The sequence below is a fragment of the Salvelinus alpinus genome, chromosome 19 (genome assembly GCF_045679555.1).
Source record: "Salvelinus alpinus chromosome 19, SLU_Salpinus.1, whole genome shotgun sequence".
Taxonomy (NCBI): domain Eukaryota; kingdom Metazoa; phylum Chordata; class Actinopteri; order Salmoniformes; family Salmonidae; genus Salvelinus; species Salvelinus alpinus.
Genome location: NC_092104.1, coordinates 23,752,124 through 23,778,292, shown reverse-complemented (window position 1 = coordinate 23,778,292; position 26,169 = coordinate 23,752,124). Strand labels below are relative to the sequence as shown.

At 42.3% G+C, this 26,169-nt stretch overlaps 1 protein-coding gene across 5 annotated transcripts; it reads left to right on the top strand.

Moving 5' to 3' along the window:
- The first annotated feature begins 462 nt into the window (after window positions 1-462).
- On the top strand, window positions 463-17,870 carry LOC139545165 (transmembrane protein 150A-like). Of its 5 annotated transcripts, XM_071352630.1 has the most exons (9): window positions 569-616; window positions 1,474-1,589; window positions 1,857-2,123; window positions 2,399-2,446; window positions 2,612-2,698; window positions 10,304-10,371; window positions 13,545-13,672; window positions 14,572-14,749; window positions 16,575-17,870. In XM_071352630.1, the coding sequence occupies exons 3-9, from the start codon at window positions 2,059-2,061 to the stop codon at window positions 16,871-16,873; spliced, it is 873 nt and encodes a 290-aa protein (XP_071208731.1). In that variant the 5' UTR covers window positions 569-616; window positions 1,474-1,589; window positions 1,857-2,058; the 3' UTR covers window positions 16,874-17,870. The 5 variants fall into 5 exon arrangements, with proteins under 5 accessions (XP_071208729.1, XP_071208732.1, XP_071208728.1 ...); XM_071352628.1 differs by lacking the exon at window positions 1,474-1,589 and having other exon boundaries at window positions 463-588; XM_071352631.1 differs by lacking the exon at window positions 1,474-1,589 and having other exon boundaries at window positions 470-588; window positions 1,861-2,123.
- Window positions 17,871-26,169: the final 8,299 nt, after the last annotated feature.

Below are 26,169 nucleotides of genomic sequence, written 5' to 3'. Positions count from 1 at the left end.
AGAAGCGTAAGCATTTTGCTACACTCGCAATAATATCTGCTAACCATGTGTATGTGAACAATAAAAATGGATTTGAATTGATTTGATAGGCCTTAACTGCAGGCTGCAGGATCCTGACATTTTAAAGGTTAGGAAGGTGGAGTTTTGACCTTTATAGCTAGAGTGATAAATGGCACTGCCAAGGTGGAGAGAAGGTCCAGGAAGATAGAAATCATTGTGGAAGTTGTGGAGTGGTTCCTGGGGCTGAAAGATTTCTCAGCAAAGGTATTACATGGAATATTGTCACAAGCTGTACCACCCTCAGGTCCTAGAGCCTGAGAAGGTAGATATTGAGAATTGAAAGAAGGAAGAAGTAGGAGTTTTGTTTTGTCAATGTACTATTTTTATTTTGGTGAATTAAGTTAGTTTCACAATCACGTATGGATTTTCTTTTTTACCTTGTTTTGGTTTCAACCCGTCCAGTTGGTGGCGGCAATACAACTTTTGAGGTAGTAGTCCGCCATAAAACCCACAGAGGAAGAAGAGGCAGAAGAGTGGCACGCACGATTTGAGTGGAGGGGTCCGTTTTAAAGGGAAACCAATGTTGAGGTTCGTGGTGGGAATAGCGGGATCTGGGGTATGTACATAGTGGGTTTCAATATATGTGCTACTGTTGTGGACGTTTAACTTGTATGCAGATCAAAATTAGCCAGTCAGGCACCGCTAACCCCTCTATTTTGTTCAGTTGTCCAGCCCGCCAGCTAAGTTAGCTACTTGCTTTGGAGAAAGGGGAGAATAATTATTTAGCCAGCATAAACCAGCTGTCTGTCAGTGAACACACTTTACCCAACGTTACTGCCACGCAACCCCCGCTTTAACTTGTTAGTTAGTAGCAGTGTTGACTAGTTAGCTTACGTTCGTTTGCGTATGGACCAACGTTGGTTAGCGAAAAAAGACGTTATGTCGTTAGCTAACTAGGAGGAACGATGTAACGTTAATAGGATCAAATACATTAACTACTGTTGGTAGCTAGGTAATGCATTTGATCCTACTGTAGCTGGCTAGTTTACCTGTCACACTTGCAGGGTGTACTGCCAACCATTTGAGACTAGCTTTAATTAGCTAGCTAGCTAGCTAGTGGTTAGCTAACGTTGGCTTGATAGCTGGCTAACAGCCGGTGTTCTGACAATGATAATCTGATCATCCATGCCAGCCACAGTGCAACAATGGATCATAACTACTCAATTTCAACATCAGTCATCTAGATAACCCAATAATTGTTGCTTGCTGCAGTTGGACCTCAAATTAATTAGCCTAGCACGATAGAGAGGGACCCCTGCCCTAGCCAAGTCCGATGCTTCAGTAACAGTGGGGGTTGATAATTGTGAGACTTGAGAAGCGATAACCAGCTAAATGGGGAAATTGATCAAGCCTAGACAGGAAATATTCTGTCATGAACCTCTCCATTATCTCTTCCCTGTGTAAATGTATCAGGAAACAACAATGGCAGGGCCAGTAATCGAAAGGTCGCTGGTGTGAATCCCTGAGCCGACTAGGTGAAAAATCTGTTGATGTGTTCTTGAGCAAGGCACTTAACCTTAATTGCTCCTGTAAGTCGCTCTGAATAAGAGTGTCTGCTAAATTAATAAACTGTTAAATGTTATTGTGGTGTGATTTTCCTAGACCCTGGATACCTGATTTTAGAATTCCTAATGTCTGACATTTTTTTTCAGGCAACTAAAGAAAGTGAAGTCACCCTACTGAAAAATAAACTACAAATACTATGCCTAATTGTTCTTTCTCCCCTGCCCCTCTTTTCTCCTCTGCTCACATTTGGCCTTTTGTTCAACTGTCTCACTCCCTGCTCTGTGGTAAAGACAGCTGCTGGTTGCAGGCATCGAGCGGCATAACACAAGCAGTGTGCCATCCCCCTGTCCTCCTCTCATGCCCCCCCCCCCCCCCGTGTCTGTCCTCCCTACCTGTTAGTGTCCCCACCTTGTCCCCTCATTGTCTGCCTTGTCCAGCCTGAAGCCCTCCTCTCCCTCATGCTTTGAACAAAGATCGCACACTGCCAGTCCAATGACTGCCTGGATCGTCTTGCCTGTCAGCCTCTCTGCCTTCTCCATCACAGGAATATGGATAGTGTGAGTTCTCAAATACTAGGCTCCAGTTACATTTGTCTTCCTTACTAAGGGTGTACTACAAAGTGATTGACAGAGAAACATTGATAACTGGTTTCTTGGACACCGATTAAGGACACCAATTTAAGAACACAGATTAAGCCCAGTCCTGGATTTAAAAAAGCATGCTTAATGGAGAATCTACATTTTTAGTGCAGGACTAGGCTTAATATATGTCCAGGAATCCAGTCCATAATGTTGTGATTTTAAGTCATTGATCTGTTTGTTTTCCCCCACAGCTACGCCATGGCTGTGATGAATCATCACGTTTGTCCTGTGGAGAACTGGTGAGTGACCCATCAGTGAGTTTCATATAAAACTTTGTGGGAGTAAAGAAGACACAGTTTTGTCTTTGGATTTATAGCCTACATTGACTTGATACTACAGTATATCATCTGCTTGACAACAAAAAAGGGCTAATTCCCTCCCAAAATTGTGTGTCTTGTGTGCAGGTCCTACAATGTGACATGTACAGAGGAGATGGCCAGGCCAGGCTTCCCTAAGACGTGCTGCACCATACAGGACATCCCTCTCATCAGGTCTCACATTCCTTCGTTCGCTTGCTCTCTCTCTCACCTTTCATGCTGACCACACCTGCTGCGTTTTGTGCGTGAGCATTGCAAAATAATGTACACGTGTTCAGTCATCTCATCAAAACTGCTTGTGCGCATCAATGAGTGTTAGCGTAGCTAGGCGCTAAAATAGACACTTGACGCACTGCAAGACCTGCATCTCCCATCTCCTCATTGGTTTTTAGGAGCATATACATGTGGGTGATTGAAAGATGAACGAGGTCCACACTCCAGTCGGGTTGGTTGCAGTAGTGCATCTTAAAGGTGGTTGCCAACCTAAACTAACTAGGTTTCCCCTTTTAATCTGTGGATTAATTGTCAGAGTATAGAACACACGATGTTGTAACTCTAAATGGGCCGATATTCTACAATGATCAAGCAAAAAAAAAAAAGACGGTACATTTCAGGTAAAATAACTAGCTAATTTTTTTATCCCAGGACAAATTAGCAACAGCAAGCTAGCTAGCTAAATGTCCATGAATGTTTAATGTGTTTTTTGACCTGTCCCCAAATTATTATAGTTGGTTCAGAGTTAATTTTGATATTTCAACCTGCGTGTCCTAAGTGGGGATAGACAAACTCAACAAGCACACGCACGGCGCTGGTTTGGTCATTATGTAACCGGTATGGGAGTTGATCAATGTTTTATTTGGGTCTCTGGGAAATATGTATCTCTAATGTGGTCATGCATTTGGTAGGAGGTTAGGAAGTGCAGCTCAGTGTCCACCTCATTTTGTGGGCACAGAGGCAAACATGGCTCTGTAGAGAAGACGGGCTATGGCTCTCAATAGCAAGGCTATGCTCACTGAGTCTGTACATAGTCAATCATTTTATTTTTATTTTGTCAGTCAGTGGTCAGGTATTCTGTTTACAGCCAAATGGCATTAGTTTGCTCTTTTTTTTTTTTGTTTCTTTCTAGTATGTCATAGTTTTCTTTTTGCGTTCTTATAATTTGGTTGGGTGTAATTGTGTTGCTGTCCTGGATCTTTGTGGGGTCTGTTTGTGTTTTTGAACAGAGCCCCAGAACCAGCTGGCTGAGGGGACTCTTCTCTAGGTTCATCTCTCTGTAGGTGATGATTTTGTCATAGGATGTGTGAGCATCGCTTCCTTTTAGATGGTTGTAGAATTTAAGATATATATTTTCTGGATTTTGTTACTAGTGGGCGAAGTCCTAATTCTGCTCTGTATACATTGCTTGTGTTGTACACAAATTACATGCAGAATTCTACAAAATTATAGTCTCAATTGGGTGTTTGTGCCATTTTGTGAATTATTGGTTGGTTAGTGGACCACAGACCTCACAACCATAGAGGGCATATAGAGTGCAGTGATGTGTCCTATAAGGAGCATTGGTGGCAAATCAGATGGCCTAAAGGTAAAGAACATCTAGCCGCTCGAGAGCACCCTTACCTGCCGATCTATACATTACGTCCCAGTATTCTAGTATGGGTAGGATGGTCATTTTTATCAGGGTTAGTTTGACAGCTGGGGTGAAAAAGGAGCAGTTACGATAGAGGAAACCAAGTCTAGATTTAACTTTAGCCTGCAGCTTTAATATGTGCTGAGAGAAGGACAGTGTACCGTCTAGCCATACTCCCAAGTACTTGTATGAGGTGACTATCTCAAGTTCTAAACCCTCAGCGGTAGTAATAACACCTGTGGGAAGAGGGACATTCTTCTTACCAAACCACATGACCTTTGTTTTGGATGTGTTAAGGGCAGAGAAAGCTTGTTGGACACTAAAAGCTTTGTCGTAGAGAATTTAACACATAATCCGGGGAGGGGCCAGATGAGTATAAGACTGTATCATCTGCATATAAATGGATGAGAGCTTCCTACTGCCTGAGCTATGTTGTTGATGTAAATTGAGAAGAGCGTGGGGCCTAGGATTGAGCCTTGGGGTACACCCTTGGTGACAGGCAGTGGCTGAGACAGCAGATGTTCTGAGTTTATGCACTGCACTTTTTGAGAGCAGTAGTTAGCAAACCAGGCCAAAGACCCCTCAGAGACATCAAAAGCTTTGGCCAAGTCAATAAAAATAGCAGCACAACATTGCTTAGAATCAAGGGCAATGGTTTCATCATTGAGGACCTTTAAGGTTGCAGTGACACATCCATAACCTGAGCGGAAACTAGATTGCATACCAGAGAGAATACTATAGACATCAAGAAAGCCAGTCAGATAAACAGGGCAAAATAGAAATAAGCCTATAACAGTTAGGATCAGCTTGATCTCCCCATTTTTAAATAAAGGATGAAACTTTGTAGCGGAACAGGGGAAAAAGAGGGAGAAGCGGGAGATGAGGAAGTGTTGGACGGGCAAGGAGGCATGGCTGAGTCAAATAGGAATCCTGACTTAATGAAGTGGTGATTTAAGGAGTTCAGCCATGTGCTTCTTGTCAGTAACAACCACATCAACATTAAGGGACATGGGCAGCTGTGAGGGCTTATTCTCCAGATCTTTAACCGTTTACCAGAACCTCTTGGGGTTAGACCCACAGAGAGGGAGAACTTCTCCTTTTAAGTCACCAACTTTTGCCTTCCGGATAGCCTGAGTGCACTTATTACTCATTTGCCTGAACGAGAGCCAGTCAGCCTGAGTATGCGTATGCCAAGCCTTTCGCCAAATGCAATTCTTGTGGTGGAGTAACTCTGCAAGATCACGGTCAAACCAGGGGCTGAACCGGTTTTCTTTTTTATGTGGGTGTGCTTGTTAACAATACCACTGAAAATTGTTGTCCTGGCTACTAGACCTTTTTTGGTACATCATTATTTTTGTCTTCCTGAGATTTACTGTCAGGGCCAGAATCTGTGCAGAAGCTTAGGTGCTGCTGTAGGCCCTTCTTGGTTGGGGACCGACGCACCAGATATTCTGCAAACAGACATTTGATTTTCGAGTCCAGTAGGGTAAGGCTGCAGACTGGTCTAGTGTTCTCGACAATTCATTGATATACAGTGCATTCGGAAAGTATTTAGACCCATTGGCCTTTTTCCACATTTTGTTACGTTAGTCTTATTCTAAAATTGATTAAATTGTTTTCTCCTCAATCTACACACAGTACCCCATAATGAGGAAGCAAAAACTGGTTCTAAGATATATTTGCAAATGTATTAAATAAAAAATATCACAGATGTATTCAGACCCTTTACTCAGTACTTTGTTGAAGCACCTTTGGCAGCGATTACAGCCTTGAGTCTTCTTGGGTATGACACTACAAGCTTGGCACAATTGTATTTGGAGTTTCTCCCATTCTTCTCTGCAGGTCCTCTCAAGCTCTGTCAGGTTGGATGGGAGTGTCGCTGCACAGCTGTTTTCAGGTCTCTCCAGAGATGTTCTGTCTGGGCCTCTCAAGGACATTCAGAGACTTGTCCTGAAGCCACTCCTGCATTGTCTTGGCTGTGTGCTTAGGGTCGTTGTCCTGTTGAAAGGTGAACCTTTGCCCCAGTCTGAGGTCCTGAGCACTCTGGAGCAGGTTTTCATCAAGGATCTCTCTGTACTTTGCTCCATTCAACTTTCCCTCGATCCTGACTAGTCTTCCAGTCCCTGCCGCTGAAAAACATCCCCACGGCATGATGCTGCCATCACCATGCTTCACCGTAGGGATGGTGTCAGGTTTCTTCCAGACGTGATGCTTGGCATTCAGGCCAAAGAGTTCAATCTTGGTTTCATCAGACTAGAGAATCTTGTTTCTCATGGTCTGAGAGTCTTTAGGTTCCTTTTGGCAAACTCCAAGCGGGCTGTCATATGCCTTTTACTGAGGAGTGGCTTCAGTCTGGCCGCTCTACCATAAAATCCTGATTAGTGGAGTGCTGCATAGTTGTCCTTCTGGAAGGTTCTCCCTTCTCCACAGAGGAACTCTGGAGCTCTGTCAGAGTGACCATCGGGTTCTTGGTCACCTCCCCAAGGCCTTTCTCCCCTGATTGCTCAGTTTGGCTGAGCGGCCAGCTCTAGGAAGAGTCTTGGTGGTTTCAAACTTATCCATTTAATAATGGGGGCCACTTTGTTCTTGGAACTTCAATGCTTCAAAAAAAATATGGTACCCTTCCCCAGATTTGTGCCTCACACAATCCTGTCTCTTAGCTCTATGGACAATTCCTTTGACCTCATGGCTTGGTTTTTGTTCTGACATACACTGTCAATTGTGGGACCTTTTTATAGAGACAGGTGTGTGCCTATCCAAATCATGTCCAATCAATTGAATTTAGCACAGGTGGACTCCAAGTTCTTGAAACATCTCAAGGATGATCAATGTGAACAGGATGCACCAGAGCTCAATTTCGAGTCTCCTATCAAAGGGTCTGAATACTTATGTAAATAAGGTAATACTGTTTTATTGTAATTACATTTTCAAAAATGTATTAATGCCTAATTTCTTTAACAGCATATTGGATGACTCATTCCATTCACCGAGCTCAATATGACATCGATAGGTTTAGGCTACTACATGATACTTGAATTTTCCCTATACCCATCAAGAGGTTGCTGCAACATAGCCAATGAAAAGTTTACAACGTCTGTGCACAGGTTGAGAGAGAAATTTGAGTAATCAAGGTGACACAGTGAAACTTTCAATACCGTCTTGCACACTCTTGGCTGCATCTAGCTGATCTAGGGTGTAATCATTAGTCCAAAAGTTGCAAACGAGAGTTTCTATTGGACAAATTCAGATAAGTTTATCCCAGTTTTGTTACTTTGTTCAACTATTGTCTTTCTCTTTGAGTCAACATGCATTGCAGTGCTAGATAGCTTCAGCTTAGACTTTCAGTACTACATTCATTCTCTGATCTTTTGATTTGGGTGGACGTCATTTTATGCTTCAAGATCTCTGATAGGTTCAAAGACATCCTCCGGAAGTTGTCATAATTACTGTGGAAGGGAGTGAGAACCATGAGCTTCCTAGGTTTTGTATTTACAATTGAAGTCGGAAGTTTACATGCACTTAGGTTGGAGTCATTAAAACTCGTTTTTCAACCACTCCACAAATTTCTTGTTAACAAACTATAGTTTTGGCAAGTCTGTTAGGACATCTACTTTGTGCATGACACAAGTAATTTTTCCAACAATTGTTTACAGACAGATTATTTCACTTATAATTCACAATTCCAGTGGGTCAGAAGTTTACATTCACTAAGTTGACTGTGCCTTTAAACAGCTTGGAAAATTCCAGAAAATGATGTCATGGCTTTAGAAGCTTCTGATAGGCTAATTGACATCATTTGAGTCAATTGGAGGTGTACCTGTGGATGTATTTCAAGGCCTACCTTCAAACTCAGTGCCTCTTTGCTTGACATCATGGGAAAATGAAAAGAAATCAGGCAATTTCCAAACGCCTGAAGGTACCACGTTCATCTGTACAAACAATAGTACGCAAGTACAAACACCATGGGACCACGCAGCCGTCATCCTGCTCAGGAAGGAGACGCGTTCTGTCTCCTAGAGATGAACGTACTTTGGTGCGAGAAGTGCAAATCAATCCCAGAACAACAGCAAAGGACCTTGTGAAGATGCTGGAGGTACAAAAATATCTATATCCACAGTAAAACGAGTCCTATATCGACATAACCTGAAATGCAGCAGAGCAAGGAAGAATAAATGTAAGAAGCCACTGCTCCAAAACCGCCATAAAAAGCCAGACTACGGTTTGCAACTCTACATGAGGACAAAGATTGTACTTTTTAGAGAAATGTCCTCTGGTCTGATGAAACAAAAATAGAACTGTTTGGCCATAATGACCATTGTTATGTTTGGAGGAAAATGGGCAGGCTTGCAAGCCGAAGAACACCATCCCAACCGTGAAGCACGGGGGTGGCAGCATCATGTTGTGGGGGTGCTTCGCTGCAGGAGGGACTGGTGCACTTCACAAAATAAGTGGCATCATGAGGGAGGAAAATTGTGGATATATTGAAGCAACATCTCAAGACATCAGTCAGGAAGTTAAAGCTTGGTCGCAAATGTGTCTTCCAAATGGACAATGACCCCAAGCATACTTCCAAAGTTGTGTCAAAATGGCTTAAGGACAACAAGGTTAAGGTATTGGAGTGGCCATCACAAAGCCCTGACCTCAATCCCATAAAAAATGTGTGGGCAGAACTGAAAAAGCGTGTGTGAGCAAGGAGGCCTACAAACCTGACTCAGTTACACCAGCTCTGTCAGGAGGAATGGGCCAAAATTCACCCAACTTATTGTGGGAAGCTTGTGGAAGGCTACCTGACACGTTTGACCCAAGTTCAACAATTTAAAGGCAATGCTATCAAATACTAATTGAGTATGTACATTTCTGGCCCACTGGGAATGTGATGAAAGAAGTACAACCTGAAATAAATCATTCTCTCTACTATTATACTGACATTTCACATTCTTAAAATAAAGTGGTGATCTTAACTGACCTAAAACAGGGAATTTTTACTTGGATTAAATGTCAGGAATTGTGAGTTTAAATGTATTTGGCTAAGGTGTATGTAAACTTCCGACTTCAACTGTAAGTCAATGTACCCAGAGGATGGAAACTAGCTATCCTCCGGCTACGCCATGGTGCTACCCTACAGAGTGCTGTTGAGGTTATGAAGACGTACATTGCGAAACAGTGTGTTTTTAATGAATTATTTGGTGACGTGACTATATATTTAGTTAAAAATAAATCACTAAAATGTTTCTGAAATTCACTGAGGAGGATGGTCCTCCCCTTCCTCCTGTGAGGAGCCTCCACTGGTGTAGATGAATGGGAGGAGATGGGTTAAATAAAGCTTTTTGTGTATTGAGACATGGATTGTGTATGTGCGCCATTTAGAAGGTGACTGGGCAAGACATGATTTAAGTGCCTTTTGAATGAGGTATGGTAGTAGGTGCCAAGTGCACTGGTTTGTGTCAAGAACTGCAACGCTGCTGGGGTTCTGTCACGCTCAATAGTTTCCCATGTGTATCAAGAATGGTCCACCACACTAAGGACATACAGGCAACTTGACAAAACTGTAGGAAGCAATGGAGTCAACATGGGCCAGTATCCCTATGGAACACTTTCGACACCTTGTAGTCCATGCCCGATGAATTGAGGCTGTTCTAAGGGCAAAAGGGGGTGCAACTCAATGTTAGGTAGGTGTTCCTAATGTTTTGTACACTCAGTGTAAGAGGGTGGGGCTCAAGCTGCATCCCTGTCTCACCCCCTGGCCCTGAAGAGATGTTTATTGCTAATTTTAACTGCATACTTGTTTGTGTACATGGATGTTATAATGCCATGTTTTCCCCCAACACTGCTTTCCATCAACTTGTATAGCAGACCCTCATGCCAAATTGTGTCCAACGCTTTTTTTGAAATCAACCAAGCATGAGAAGACTGCTTTTGTTTGTCAATAAGGGTCTCTCTCGCTCTTCCTCCCTCTCTCTCACTCTCTAATAATACATTCACCTACAGTCTTGTAACCATACCAGAAGAGAAATGGTGAAATAGTAACAACCTTGTTAGGAAAAGGCATGCATGACATTTGAATCATGGTCATAATATAGGCAGTCAACTTGTGAGTGGATTCCTTATGCGTTTTGAGTGACATGTTGTTTCCTCCCTCTGGTCTCGTACAGTAAATGTGGCTCCTTCCCCCCTGAGAGCTGTCTGTTCAGTCTGATCGGGAACGTCGGAGGCTTCATGGGTAAGAAGAGCATCTTCTCCATCCCAAATGGCAAACTTTTCACCATTTTAGTGTACTATTTTTGACCTGGGCCCATAGTGCACTACTTTTGAACAGAGAGCTATGTAGGGATTAATAGGGTGTCATTTGGGATGCAGCCCTCTTCTGTCATCACTCACACTGACAATAAACTGTGCCCTTTGTATCACTCATCAGTGACATATTGGAGGTCAAAGGAAAAATCCACCCCAAACCACTCATTCCTTTAATTTACAGTGTGAAATAACAAACAAAAAATTGGCGAACATGTTTCATTTTGCCGTTATAATAAGATTGGTAGTAAAATTGTTGTGAATCTGTAGCAGCTCAAGTGTACTACAAAATCCACAATGCAATGGTTGCTCTATGGGCTGGCTGGCTAGGTAGCTAACGTAGCTTCACGCAATAAAACAAAAGACATTATCAGCATGTAACGTAGATAGTTAGTGCAGTATGTGTGACTTTACCGCTATCAATTTAGGAGTCTACAATCTCACCATGTTCAACCTGCAGATTGATGTGCCTCAGAGTGGAGTCTAACATTCGGAACGGCAGATATACTTTTGAGGAGATGGGGGAAACTTTGCCCATGCTATGTCAATGGGCGCTAGCTCAAAAACCCAACATTAGCACGAATTTCAGCAACAAGAAGTACAACATTACAAATCTTTTCTCAGATGTGAGATAATTAACTTGCCATCTGGATGGTCTTCAGAGATTAGATTTGAGGGTAGCTGAAGGATGGGATTAAAAACAAAAGATGACTTTTGTACAATATATTGTCCATAAAATGTATGTAGAAGCCTAAGTGTTGTTGTCCATTAGTTTACTCCAATTAGGGGAGAGGTGGTAGGGTTAGGAGAAAATAAAGGAAAATTATATAACAAAAAAAGTGTGTATATACAGTACCAGTCAAAATTTGGGACACCTACTCATTCAAGGGTTTTTCTCTTTTTACTATTTTCTGCGTTGTAGAATAATAGTGAAGACATATAAACTATGAAATAACACATGGAATCAGGTAGTAACCAAAAAAGTGTTAAACAAATCAAAATATATTTGAGATTCTTCAAAATAGCACTTCGCCTTCTCTCAACCAGCTTCACCTGGAATGCTTTTCCAACTGTCTTGAAGGGTACTTACATATGCTGAGCACTTGTTGGCTGCTTTTCCTTCACTCTGCGGTCCAACTCATCCCAAAACATCTCATTTCGGTTGAGGTTGGGTGATTTTTGTGGAGGCTAGGTTATCTGATGCAGCACTCCATCACTCTCCTTCTTGGTCAAATAGCCTTTACACAACCTGGATGTGTTGGGTCATTGTCCTGTTGAAAAACAAATGATAGTCCCACTAAGTACAAATCAGATGGGATGGTGTATCGCTGCAGAATGCTGTGGTAGCCATGCTGGTTAAGTGTGCCTTGAATTTTAAATAAATCACAGATAGTGTCACTGGCAAAACATCCCCACACCTCAAACCTCCATGCTTCACGGTGGGAACCACACATGCGGAGATCATCCAGTCACCTACTCTGCGTTTCAAAGACACGGCGGTTGGAACTAAAAACCTCAAATTTGGACTCAACGGACCAAAGGACAGATTTCCACCAGTCTAATGTCCATTTCTCATGTTTCTTGGCCCAAGTAAGTCTTCTTATTGGTGTCCTTTAGTAGTGGTTTCTTTGCAGCAATTAAACCATGAAGGCCTGATTCACGCAGTCTCCTCTGAACAGTTGATGTCTGTTACTTGAACTCTGAAGCATTTATTTGGGCTGCAATTTCTGAAGCTGGTAACTCTAAGGAATGTATCCTCTGCAGCAGATGTAACTCTCGGTCTTCCTCTCCTGTAATGGTCCTCATGAGAGCCAGTTTCATCATAGCGCCTGAGGGTTTTTGCTACTGCACTTGAAGAAACTTTCAAAGTTCTTAATTTTCCTAATTGACTGATCTTCATGCCTTTAAGTAATGGACTGTTGATTCTTCTCTTTGCTTATTTGAGCTGTTCTTGCTATAATATGAACCTGGTCTTAGCCCTATTTGTTAATTTGTGGAATTGCTTTCCAAGGCACACCTGTTAATTGAAATGCATTCCAGGTGACTACCTCATGAAGCTGGTTGAGAGAATGCCAAGAGTGTGCAAAGCTGTCATCAAGGCATAGGGGGACTACTTTGAAGAATCTCAAATATATTTTGATTTGTTTAACACTTTCAATATGTGTGTCATATCTTTGGCATCTAAACTATTATTCTACAATGTAAAAAATAAATAGAGAAACCCTTGAATGAGTGTGTCCAAACTGGTGCTGTGTATGGGGGATTTTAAATGATGCAGACAATTACATTGCAGATAGATTATAGTTTACATCAATATTAAAGTTGATCTACCCCCTAGAAAAAATGACTTGCCATCTGTAGTATCATATAGCTTTAGAATCGTGACATTACGTACTTTCAAGGAAAATAGGCAGGTTTTCGACATATACACTGACTTTGAGAAGGGATTGCATGATGATTAGCTTAGCAACCACGTGACGCAGCATGACAACATAAACGCGATTGGTCGACAATCTGCTGGGTGGGCGTAATAAAAACATTATCTCAGTAGGAATATCGCCCAAATATGATCATTGGCTCATTCGAAAGGTTGGTTGTTTGTGCAACAGTGCAGAATTGTTTTGCTGTGTCATGGTGATAATGATCTGACGGTGGTGATTAAATACCTATAAATATACATTCTATCATTTTGTTTTTTTTGTCATTGGTGTTAAGAAATATATCACCTCACATAATCTCCTTTTTAGTACTGTAGTCATTATCACCATGACACAGCAAATGGGTGCTGAGTTCACAGGTATAATGTCAACTTTTATCAAAACAAATATTTAAAAGAATTTCCTATATAGGCCTAACTGATCTTGTCTAGATGGATTTACATAGCAAATCGGTGTATGCCACTAGTCAGCAGTATGTGCAGAAGGGCTTGAAATGGCCTCTGGTCTTCAATCAATAATGCATGTGGCCTTTCCTCCATTATTGCCCCCCCTATTTTATCATCCATGACCCTTCTCCATTACTTCCTGTTCTGTCTTATCACCACTCACTCTGCTGCCTTTGTCTGTGCTCCTCTTCATCGCATCTCTCTTGCTCTCCCCCCAGTGGTGATGGTGTGCCTTCTGCGCTATGCCCAGGTGATTGAGCACAGCCACGGTTGCTGGATTAACACCAACGCCCTGTTGTCTGGCTGCACCAACGCTGTAGGACTGGTCATGGTGGGAAACTTCCAGGTGATTCACGCCAATTCTTCTCTAGACATACAGTACATCTTGATTCCATATCTATCCTACCAGTCCCTCTCCATTTGTGACTGTATTATCCCAATGACTTGATGTCAATTAAACCCCACCATTTTTAATTTTGGTCCTTTAGCAGACACTCTTATCCAGAACAACTTACAGTTTTGTCAATTATCAAGTGGTGGCTATATTCTCCTGCTGATTGCCTGTGTTGTCTATTGGTTAAAAACAAGGGGTGTGGGTGTTACAGGCTTTGGGTTTTTTATGTTTTGAGGTTGGACTTTAGCACGTATAGCTCATTAGCACATGTTGTCATCTCATCAGTCTCACAGTATGTTATACATGTGCTGGTTGCTATCCCATTAGTGGGAAGGTGTTTCACCTGTGTTGGCCCAGGTGCTATTTAGGAGTGGCTGGCCCTGTGCTCCAGGCGAGCTTGAGAGATGTTGGGGAGAGCTACACCTCATGTAAACTGAGGTGTGATTTTGAAAGAAGCCTGAGTTTTGGTGTTTCCAGTTTTTTTTTAAATAAGAAATTTGGCTCCATATTCTTTTAACTCCCTATCCTGTTTTCTTTTTGGAGGCAAACCTAGTGGGTGTCTTTTTTATAACCCCTTACTAGTGGCTTTGCCAACTTTCAGTGTGCACCCACATGGGTGCCTTTCAGAACCCATTTTGAATCCCTTTCTGTTTTAGTTGTTAAAGTGATTTTCTTTGTTAGCTCCCTTTTGTTGTGAGTGACGTTTTTGAGTTTGTCTTGTGGGCGGGTTCAGGGGGACAGTCAATGGAATTTGAGTATTCGGAGCAGCTTCACTTGTGTATAAAAATGTATGTTTTCAATATCAATTTAAAAAAAATGGATTGACATGTTTCCCCCCCCTCCTTGGGCAGGTTGACCATGCCAAGTCTCTGCACTACGTTGGCGCGGGCGTGGCATTCCCTGCGGGTCTGCTCTTCGTGTGCCTGCAGTGTGTTCTCACCTACCGGATGGCCATCACCGCCCTTGACTACTGGATGGCACATGTCCGTGTGGCGCTGGCCGCAGGAGCCCTGGTCTCACTTGTCCTTAGTATCCTTCCTGACTCGCTGGGATTGGTGGAGGGGTGGGGGGTAGGTTATTAGATATTGGTCATGATGGATTACACCATTTAATAAAAGGTGACTGATCATGTCTCCATAGCGTCATGTAATTTTAAATCAAGCACAGTTAATGTGTAATTTCTCTTCTGTATTGAAACCTTGCAATGGCTAGTCTGTGAAACCACGTAAGCGGTAGTCTAGTTCCTGTCTGTGATGAATGGGGCTCTGGACAAAAGTAGTGCACTGCATAGTGTCGTGACGTGACTTTAATTAATGGGATGACAGTTTATTTGACAAATAACTATGTTTTAATTGTTACCCAATATTAAATTGATCATGTAACTATTAACACGTTAGGAATTTGGGGCACCACGGAAGAAGTTGTTTATAACGTCACCATCTCCCGACTGAAACTCAATTTGTGTTATATTGATAAGTTATTAATCATTACTTCATATTAGTCTCATTCTGAACGTCGCAGACTTCTTGAAACTGCACAAACCCCAGTCTTAGTGATCATTCCGTACCACACAAATTGATTTGATTATTTACTAACTAAATGATAACTAAATGATAACACAGGATATACACACATGGTATAGGTTATTGATTAGAAACTTAATACGATGAAAATGGATCCCTAGCGGACTTACACAATATGACACTTGTTAAAAAAGATGGAGAGTTAAGGAGAGACTACACTTGGATTTATTTGGGAACTACACTCACAGTAATCCTAAAACCTTGCCCCGAACTGCCACCCGTTTTGGGTAAGAAGTAATGCATGTATTTACGTGTTGAAGGTCTTCCTTCGTCTTGTAATTCTGTTGGACCCAGGCCTTTGTGAAAAGGGTTCGATTGGGCCTTCTCCTTAGTTCGTAAGTGTAAGGCTCTAATTGTCCACAAGAGGTCACAATGTCCTTCTCCTTAGTTGTTTGTTTACTTTCACTCGTTCTGGAAGAGTGGTCTTCTGAGGACAGCTAATCAGCCGTGTCGATGATCCCCAGAGATGTGATGAGAGCAGTGTAGTCGACGATGATTTGAAGAGAATAATCGGATGGTCCTACTTAAATTCACTTTCTTAGATACAGTACTTAGAACAGCTACTCAACCGTAACATTGATTGTTAGAGGCTACTTCGTTGTCTTCAACTCGTGTTGATTTTCAGGGTCGTGACCCAATGGAGACCTAGCTGCAGCTTGAGTCCTAGTCTGGTATGTTAATTCTTAACTCAATCTTTTATGCACTTTGGTTAAAAGGAGCATTTGTCATACTGACACGCTCCCTCGGGCGTGGCTAGTTATGGGCCAAAACATCATCAAAAACTATGATCTCGTTAGAAAACTAGTCACATTCCTATCATAACAAAATATTATTTTCATATTTTATTTCCTACACAATGTAAAGGATGTAAACCTGATATACACAGTGTGAAAGCTCTTCAAGTTACAATATTTTCGTTATATCACTTTTGTACCTTTTAATGATAGACATTCATTTCCCATATTCCATCTCATCATTCCCCACATTCAGATGTTGAAATGTATTGTCCCAGTGTTCACTTTTGGACGTTAGAGTTTTTGGGTGGCAAAATGTCCCTGTAACAAAGAGACATTCCAATCCCCCATACTAGAGACCAAAAAGAGTCGTCTGCTGCATACAATTTACGATTTGGTGTGAGGTGGCATAAAACCCCCAAACCAATCCCTCCTCCCCTCTGCGGGTGATTCGTCCCATTTGGGACCCTCTGCGGGTGATGTGGCCTGTCTTCCTCCATCGATGGGGCTGTTGCGTCTCCTTAACTCTTTCCCCAGGTGGTATCTTCTTCATCCACGAGAGCTTTGTTCTCCAGCATGCAGCAGCCATCTGCGAGTGGGTCTTCACCGTGGACATCCTTGTCTTCTACGGCACCTTCACCTACGAGTTTGGCACGGTCACCAACGACACCATGATGGTCGGCCTGCAGCAGACCCACCACCACTCAGGGGTCATGATGGGCGGCACGGCCGGGGCCATGTCGCTGGGCATGGGAGCCAAGGGCCTAAAGTCCCCTGGAGGAAGCAGCACATCCACCCATCTCAACTGCACCCCAGAGAGCATAGCCATGTTGTAGCTCTGCAGGGGTCAAGGAGTTCACCACACTGCTGCAGATGGGAACCACCACACAGGCAGCAGGAGTCAATGATGGCACTGGCCAGCCAGAGGGAGGAGACAAGACATTGGAAATCACAAGAGTGACATACCGGGTCGGTATAGCTGTATTGGGTTTTTGTGTTTTAATAAGCCATCTGCTTCTCCACTACGGTCGAATTTCCTTCGCTTCATCAGCAGAAAGGAACACTTACACAAAGATGAAATATCTGGGGTGATGATGCTGTGACTGTTTCCAAGATGGCTACTGGCCTCTGCACACTGACATGATACCTTCTTTCTTAAAGATCGGTCACTGAGGCTTTTGCCAGTGTTCATCCTTGTCATGTTGGGATGACAGACACAAAATAAGGTTTATTTTATATGCCAACTTTTAGGTTTTTTTCTGCCACATTTTACAGACTTCCTCTACCTGGCCATGGCTTGTGGTGGGGCCCGGTCTCTCATGCCATTCAACTCTGCACGCTACAATTTGAATGAGAGAGTAGAGTGCGTCGTTGGATTGATCAGACTGAGTTTTTTTCTTTTGTCTGTACTCTGCCAATGTTAACGCATCGTAATAGAAAATATTGAATGTTTGAGAAGTGGAACTATAGATTGTATACCGTTATGTACATGACAGTTCAGTCTGGCCTCAGAGCAATACAAAATGTACTAAATGTATTTCTGAGCACCTCCCAGAAGTATGATACCTACTAATGGTTTAGTTACTTGACACAAACTAAAGTAGGGAGGTTGGTTAAAGAGGATGGTTGGGCGTAACCCGCGACAGACTAGCAAGCCAAAGGTTGCATGTTTTAGAAACGTTAGGGACAACTATAGCATTTTAGCTAACCCTGATTGTAAACGTAACCAAATCCACCTAACCTTTGTCATTCGTTCCCCTAACTGCCAATGTTAATTCTCCTTTGTTATGGTGCAACAAGCAACCTGGTCTCAAATAAAGATGTGCAATACTATACGTCCTCAAAGATGTATGATAAGTTATGTCTTCCAATTCGTATGCTATTGTACGACCGGGTAACACGTATATTACTATACGTCCTCTAATTTGTATCATATTGTACGACTGCTATTCCATTCATAATGTAACTTAACATAATTGATGTCTCAGATTTACATACAGAATAATACGATTAGCCCTGAGACCAAGTTGAACAGGTTGTACGCACACCTTTTTATTGATCAATCAAGTATAAATGAACTGGAGAAGGATTTGTGAAATTAGCAATGTCATTTGACAAGAACATTTACACATTTTGTGCACAATACCTGCCCAAGACCTCTAATAGCGGCCTCAAAAGGGCAAGTGATATGACTTGATTTCTTATTGTTTAAAATTATATCTCTGTTTAGTGATTTATATTAGTTATTCCCTAGATAGCATTTCATACACCTATAAAATGCTATGTACATCTATCTAGCTGACAGAATGCTCACACAACCCTGCTGGTCTCTTCTGCCCCTCTTTTACTGGGGCAACCTCTGCGTCTCAATCACTTTTGCTTGATTTGTTTTATATTGCCTATTCATGTTGCCTCTGAATTTCTCACTTGTTACCTACTGGTTACATGGCTTGTGTTTTTTTTACGAGGTCACCTTACTGTTTTCAATCTTCGTTTGGTACGGTAATGGCAATTTTCATCTGCCAAAGTGAAGTATCCCAGAGTAGTGTTCTGCATTTTGTGAGGTGTTTGAGACCTTTCTATGAATAGTTAAACACATTGCTCTTAATTCTGATCTGGAGTTTTAGCTATAGTACAACATTACATTTACATTTAAGTCATTTAGCAGACGCTCTTATCCAGAGCGACTTACAAATTGGTGCATTCACCTTATGATATCCAGTGGAACAACCACTTTACAATAGTGCATCTAACTCTTTTAAGGGGGGGGGGGGGGTTAGAAGGATTACTTTATCCTATCCTAGGTATTCCTTAAAGAGGTGGGGTTTCAGGTGTCTCCGGAAGGTGGTGATTGACTCCGCTGACCTGGCGTCGTGAGGGAGTTTGTTCCACCATTGGGGTGCCAGAGCAGCGAACAGTTTTGACTGGGCTGAGCGGGAACTGTACTTCCTCAGAGGTAGGGAGGCGAGCAGGCCAGAGGTGGATGAACGCAGTGCCCTTGTTTGGGTGTAGGGCCTGATCAGAGCCTGAAGGTACGGAGGTGCCGTTCCCCTCACAGCTCCGTAGGCAAGCACCATGGTCTTGTAGCGGATGCGAGCTTCAACTGGAAGCCAGTGGAGAGAGCGGAGGAGCGGGGTGACGTGAGAGAACCTGGGAAAGTTGAACACCAGACGGGCTGCGGCGTTCTGGATGAGTTGTAGGGGTTTAATGGCACAGGCAGGGAGCCCAGCCAACAGCGAGTTGCAGTAATCCAGACGGGAGATGACAAGTGCCTGGATTAGGACCTGCGCCGCTTCCTGCGTGAGGCAGGGTCGTACTCTGCGAATGTTGTAGAGCATGAACCTACAGGAACGGGTCACCGCCTTGATGTTAGTTGAGAACGACAGGGTGTTGTCCAGGATCACGCCAAGGTTCTTAGCACTCTGGGAGGAGGACACAATGGAGTTGTCAACCGTGATGGCGAGATCATGGAACGGGCAGTCCTTCCCCGGGAGGAAGAGCAGCTCCGTCTTGCCGAGGTTCAGCTTGAGGTGGTGATCCGTCATCCACACTGATATGTCTGCCAGACATGCAGAGATGCGATTCACCACCTGGTTATCAGAGGGGGGAAAGGAGAAGATTAATTGTGTGTCGTCTGCATAGCAATGATAGGAGAGACCATGTGAGGATATGACAGAGCCAAGTGACTTGGTGTATAGCGAGAATAGGAGAGGGCCTAGAACAGAGCCCTGGGGGACACCAGTGGTGAGAGCACGTGGTGCGGAGACAGATTCTCGCCACGCCACTACACGCCATTACAACATGTAATGTACACGATTATAAGTAAGTCAACTGATCGGCTACAATCACAGGTTGGTGGCACCTTAATTGGGGTGGACGGGCTCGTGGTAATGGCTTGAGTGGAATGGTATCAAACATGGTTTCCAGGAGTTTGCCATTCCATTACTTCCGTTCCAGCCATAATGAGCCATCCTCCCCTCTGAAGCCTCCACTGGCTACAATCCATTTTGAAAGGTGCAAATATGACTCATTGAACTGTCTTATTTGGAGATTATTTTATTTATTTATATATATATATTATTTCCAGTCAAATTTTATGTCACATGCTTTGTGAACAACCGGTGTAGACTAACAGTGAAATGCTTACTTACAGGCCCTTCCCAACAATGCAGGAGAAAGAGAAAGAAAATGGATGGATTCCAGGCTGGTTCCTTGGAAGCCTGATTTGGATACTGTGGGCAATACAATCTCTGTAAGAGACTTCTCAAAGCCTGTTATTAATGTGCTGAGTGAGATACTGTACATTTTGAGATCAGGGCATGTATTTATAGAGCGTCTCAGATAGAGGTCGACCGATTATGATTTTTCAACCCCGATCCCAATTTTATTGGATGTGCAAAAAAAGCCAGTACCAAGGTTTTTTTAAACTTTAAAAAATATATATTTTAAATAATGACAATTACAACAATACTCAATGAACACTTCTATTTAACTTAATATAATACATCAAATCTATTTAGTCTCAAATAATGAAACATGCTCAATTTGGTTTAAATAATGCAAAAACAGTGTTTGAGAAGTAAAAGTGCAATATGTGCCATGTAAAAAGAAAAAGCTAACGTTTAAGTTCCTTGCTCAGAACATGAGAGAGCTGGTGGTTCAATATTCCCAGTTAAGAAGTTTTAGGTTGTAGTTATTATAGGAATTAAGACGCGTCGACTATTTCTCTCTATACCATTTGTATTTCATATACCTTTGACTATTGGATGTTCTAATAGACACTATTGCCAGCCTAATCTCAAGAGTTGATAGGCTTGAAGTCATAAACAGCGCTGTGAAGCAAGCATTGCTAAGAACTGCTGGAAAACGCAGTACATTTTGAATGAATGCTTACGAGCATGCTGCCGCCTACCACCGCTCAGTCAGACTGCTCTATCAAATCATTGACTTAATTATAATATAATAAACACAGAAATATGAGCCGTTGGTAATTTAATATGGTCAAATCCAGAAACTATCATTTCGAAAACAAAACGTTTATTCTTTCAGTGAAATACAGAACCGTTCCGTATTTTACCCAACGGGCGGCAACCCTAAGTCTAAATATTGCTGTTAAATTGCACAACCTTCAATGTTATGTCATTATGTAAAATTCTGGCAAATTAGTTCGCAATGAGCCAGGCGGCCCAAACTGTTGCATATAACCTGACCCTGTGCAATGAACAAGAGAAGTGACACAATTTCCCTAGTTAATGTTGCCTGCTAACATTAATTTCTTAACTAAATATATGCAGGTTTAAAAATGTATACTTCTGTGTATTGATTTTAAGAAAGGCATTGATGTTTATGGTTAGGTACATTTCGTGCAACGATTGTGCTTTTTCCGCGAATGCTCTTTTGTTAAATCATCCCCCGTTTGGCGAAGTAGGCTGCGATTCGATGATAAATTAACAGGCACCACATTGATTATATGCAACGCGGGACAAGCTAGTTCACCTAGTAATATCATCAACCATGTGTAGTTAATCAATCTTCACATAATCACTAGTTGTTTTTTATAAGATAAGTTTAATGCTAGCTAGCAACTTACCTTGGCTCCTTTCTGCACTCGCGTAACAGGTGGTCAGCCTGCCACACAGTTTCCTCGTGGAATGCAATGTAATCGGCGTCCATAAATACCGATTGATATGAAAACTTGAAATTGGCCCTATTTAATCAGTCGACCTCTAGTCTGAGTAGGAGTGCTGCTCTAGGATCAGGTTCCCCTTTCAATATAACCTTATTTATTTCTCATTGCCAAACATCTAAGTGTAATGAGTTGAAATGGTTCAGAATAAACCTCTCAACTTTGACTGACTACCAACCAAATATGCCCCAGGTGAGGGTCACCAGGAGAAAACGTATTTCTGTAGTTAACCAGCGCCACCTTGAGGCCAATGATTGTCTCCGTAGAGAGAAATCAAATGCAAGTCATTAATAGCCAAGTCCCTGGGGCCTATGTTTAAGGGGTTTCAATTGAAATGGGCCACAACTGCCCAGGGGCTTCACTGGCAGATTTCTTTACGCAAATGTATAAAGAACTTTATATGCCTATGTATTTCCTGAAATTTAAAAAAATTGAATTTTTTAGGGGGTGGGCCCCTATAACATTAATGATCTATGACATTATCACTAACCCAGTATTTTCTGTTGGGCCATTGTGTGTCTGGTATATTTTCAACTGTACAATACAATCACTGAATGGTGTTTCAGCCAACAAAATGATTTTAAATGTTTAGTTTTCTTCATGTCAGCTACCTCTGATTGTGAGGACTTGTTGTTCCAAGGCAGATGCTGAGCAGATGCGTAGCTGGTATTTCCTATTCTTCTTTCCAAAAAAGATAGGAATCTACACTGGAATTTGGTGGGTTGGCTATGTTATAAAACAGCCAGGCCACACAGAAAATACAAAATGAAAGCATACTGGTAGTTTCTGATGTAAACATTCTATAGCTCCAGTGTAAGTTCACTCAGTTTGATTCTGTTGGCTTTTTTCCCCCTCATTCTCTACCAGCCAAAGTTTTTTTCAAATATTTGATTTCAAAGAACCTTATTTTGTGATGTATTTCACCATACTGTAACTTAGTATCAAGGTTAGACTTCAACCGGCAGCTTTGACGAAAATGTACCTACACGGGATTGGAACTATTCTGTGTAAACATTTCTCTTTATAGTAGACAAGGCCAAAACATGATATGGCATTTATGTACTTTTTTGTTCCAATTCCTGCACTTATTGTAACTTTTTTAGTTGTGCGTTTTGTGTGAGAGAATACCAATTCCAGTTGCAAAAGACTAACAGCAATGCAGATCAAATGTCTTGGAAAGATATAATAGTTTTCAAAGATTATAAAATGACTATGTAAAACATGTATTTTACTAAATTCTTCTCTATAATGGGAGGAAAGATGATTACCCCCCCCCCCCCCCCAAAAAAAGCAAACAAAGCATTTTCTTTTATAAATTGTCTCTAAAGGTGTATGCTTATCTATCATTTACCAATTTTATTTTGTCAGATTTATATTCAAATATGAAATAAAATTGAATTATAAGCAAATGATCTGCTCTTGTATGGTTTATTTTTGGGCAGAAGATTGGTAAATGGTTTGTTTCGACATGACTGATCTGGGATGAGTATCAGCTGCATCCTCTCAGAAAAATCAGTTGGATGGCTTGGCAGACTACCCACTGAAAATGTCTATTTAATCAATATTGCATAAGTTGACTCACAACTCTTTATTATTGCATTGTAGCTACCAAGGGTTACCCTGGTGCGTCAGACCACTTGGCATGGTTGAAGAGGCTGGGTCTGACAAATACAGGCAAATCAACGTTAGGCCTTCCATTGAGCCCAGAACATCAACCCCTCCAAAATTACTGCTCCTCTCTGCCTTGTGAAACCAGACTAACTGCAATGTGTGATATTGCAAGATCACTCAGGTTGAGGCTACCTTTCCTCAATTATTTGACTTCTGTTCTCTACAAGACATCCCTTCATTGTAGTCAGAGAAATATGGCAGAACCAATTATCCCTGCCTTGAAATAGTTGAGTACCGTTAGCATTTCAGAGCAACTGTCTATTTTCAGGACTCAATCACAGGAGTCAGCAGTTGGAGGTTATTTTGTCATATGTTTACGAATGGACATAAAGCATAAACCAGTTTGGCTAACCAGACCAACAATGCTATACATGCTTTATAACCACCCATGGGACTTTGTGTGAAAAAAGCTGGATAATTTTCTTTGGGGTAAATATAACATGACTATATCAAACGTTTTAATATTTGAGGAAATGAGATTGAGTGGTTTACAGTTCGGCTCAAGAGGACCTGAGAAAAACCACAGCTGTGAGATTGGTCCTTAATCTATACTGAATACAAATATAAATGCAACATGTAAAGTGTTTGTCCCATGTTTCATGAGATGAAACAAAAGATAATCGAAATGTTCCATACGCACAAAAAGCTTATTTCTGTCACTGTTTGCACAAATGTATTTACAGCGCATTCGTAAAGTATACAGACCCCATTACTTTTTCCACTTGTTACGTTACAGCCTTATTCTAAAATTGATTAAATAAAACATTTCATCAATCTGCACACAGTACCCTATAATGACAAAGCAAAAACAAGTTGAGACATTTTTGCAAATTTATGACAGATAAAAACGTATACCTTATTTACGTAAGTATTCAGACCCTTTGCTATGAGACTTCAAATTGAGCTCCGGTGCATCCTGTTTCTACAACTTGATTGGAGTCCACCTGTGGTAAATTCAATTGATTGGACATGATTTGGAAAGGCACACAAAATCAAATGAAATGTTATTAGTCACATGCGCCGAATACAATAGGTGTAGACCTTACAGTGAAATGCTTACTTACGAGCCCTTCACCAACAATGCAGTTAAAAATAAATGTATAAGAAATAAAAGCAAGTAATTAAAGACAGCAGTAAAATAACAATAGCGAGACTATATACAGGGGGGGTATCGGTACAGAGTCAATGTGCGGGGGCGCCGGTTAGTTGAGGTAATATGTACATGTAGAGTTATTAAAGTGACTATGCATAGATGATAACAACAGAGAGTAGGTGTAAAAGGGGGGGGGGGGGGCAATGCAAATAGTCTGGGTGGCCGTTTGATTAGATGTTCAGGAGTCTTATGGCTTGTGGGTAGAAGCTGTTTTCATAGCCTCTTGGACCTAGACTTGGTGCTCCGGTACCGCTTGCCGTGCGTTAGCAGAGAGAACAGTCTACGACTAGGCTGGCTGGAGTCTTTGACAATTTTTAGGGTCTTCCTCTGACACCGCCTGGTATAGAGGTCCTGGATGGCAGGAAGCTTGGCACCAGTGATGTACTGAGCCATACACACTGCCATCTGTAGTGCCTTGCGGTCGGAGGCCGAGCAGTTGCCATACCAGGTAGTGGTGCAACCAGTCAGGATGCTCTCGATGGTGCAGCTGTAGAACCTTTTGAGGATCTGAGGACCGATGCTACACCTGTCTATATAAGGTCCCACAGTTGACAGTGCATGTCAGAGCAAAAACCAAGCCATGAGGTCAAAGAAATTGTAGAGCTCTGAGACAGGTTGTGTCGAGGCACAGATCTGGGGAAGGGTACCAAAACATTTCTGCAGCATTGAAGGTCCCCAAGGACACAGTGGCCTCCTCCATTCTTAAATGGAAGAAGTTTGGAACCACCAAGACTCTTCCTAGAAATGGGCGCCGGGCCGAACTGAGCATTCGGGGGAGAACGGCCTTGGTCAGGGAGTTGACCAAGAACCCGATGGTCACTCTGACAGAGCTCCAGAGTTCCTCTGTGGAGATGGGAGAAACTTCCAGAAGCACAAGCATCTCTGCAGCACTCCACCAATCAGGCCTTTATGGTAGAGTGGCCAGACTGAAGCCACTCCTCAGTAAAATGCACATGACAGCCCGCTTGGAGTTTGCCAAAAGGAACCTAAAGGTCTCTCAGACCATGAGAAACAAGATTCTCTGGTCTGATGAAACCAAGATTGAACTCTTTGGCCTGAATGCCAAGCGTCATATCTGGAGGAAACCTGGCACCATCCCTACGGTGAAGCATGGTGGTGGCATCATCAAGTGGGGAAGTTTTTCAGCGGCAGGGACTGGGAGACTAGTCAGGATTGAGGGAAAGATGAACGGAGCAACGTACAGAGAGATCCTTGATGAAAACCTGCTCCAGAGTGCTCAGGACCTCAGACTGGTGCGAAGGTTCACCTTCCAACAGGACAACGACTCTAAGCACACAGCCAAGACAATGCAGGAGTGGCTTCGGGACAAATCTCTGAGTGGCCAGCCAGACTTGAACCTGATCGAACATCACTGGAGACCTGGAAATAGCTTTTCAGCGACGCTCCCCATCCAACCTGACAGAGCTTGAGAGGATCTGCAGAGAAGAAATGGGAGAAACTCCCCAAATACAGGTGTACCAAGCTTGTAGCGTCATACCCAAGAAAACTCGAGGCTGTAATCGCTGCCAAAGGTGCTTCAACAAAGGGTCTGAATAGTTGTGCCATTGTGATATTTCACCTTTGTATTTTTTATTAATTTGCAAACATTTCTAAAAACCTGT

Bases quoted from the DNA above. Each gene is read 5' to 3' on its own strand.
- LOC139545165 (XM_071352628.1), top strand. From the start codon at position 2,059: ATGACTGCCTGGATCGTCTTGCCTGTCAGCCTCTCTGCCTTCTCCATC. The intron at 2,447-2,611 runs GTGAGTGACCCA...TCTTGTGTGCAG, and splicing joins GTTTGTCCTGTGGAGAACTG to GTCCTACAATGTGACATGTA. The intron at 14,750-16,574 runs GTATCCTTCCTG...CTCTTTCCCCAG, and splicing joins CCTGGTCTCACTTGTCCTTA to GTGGTATCTTCTTCATCCAC.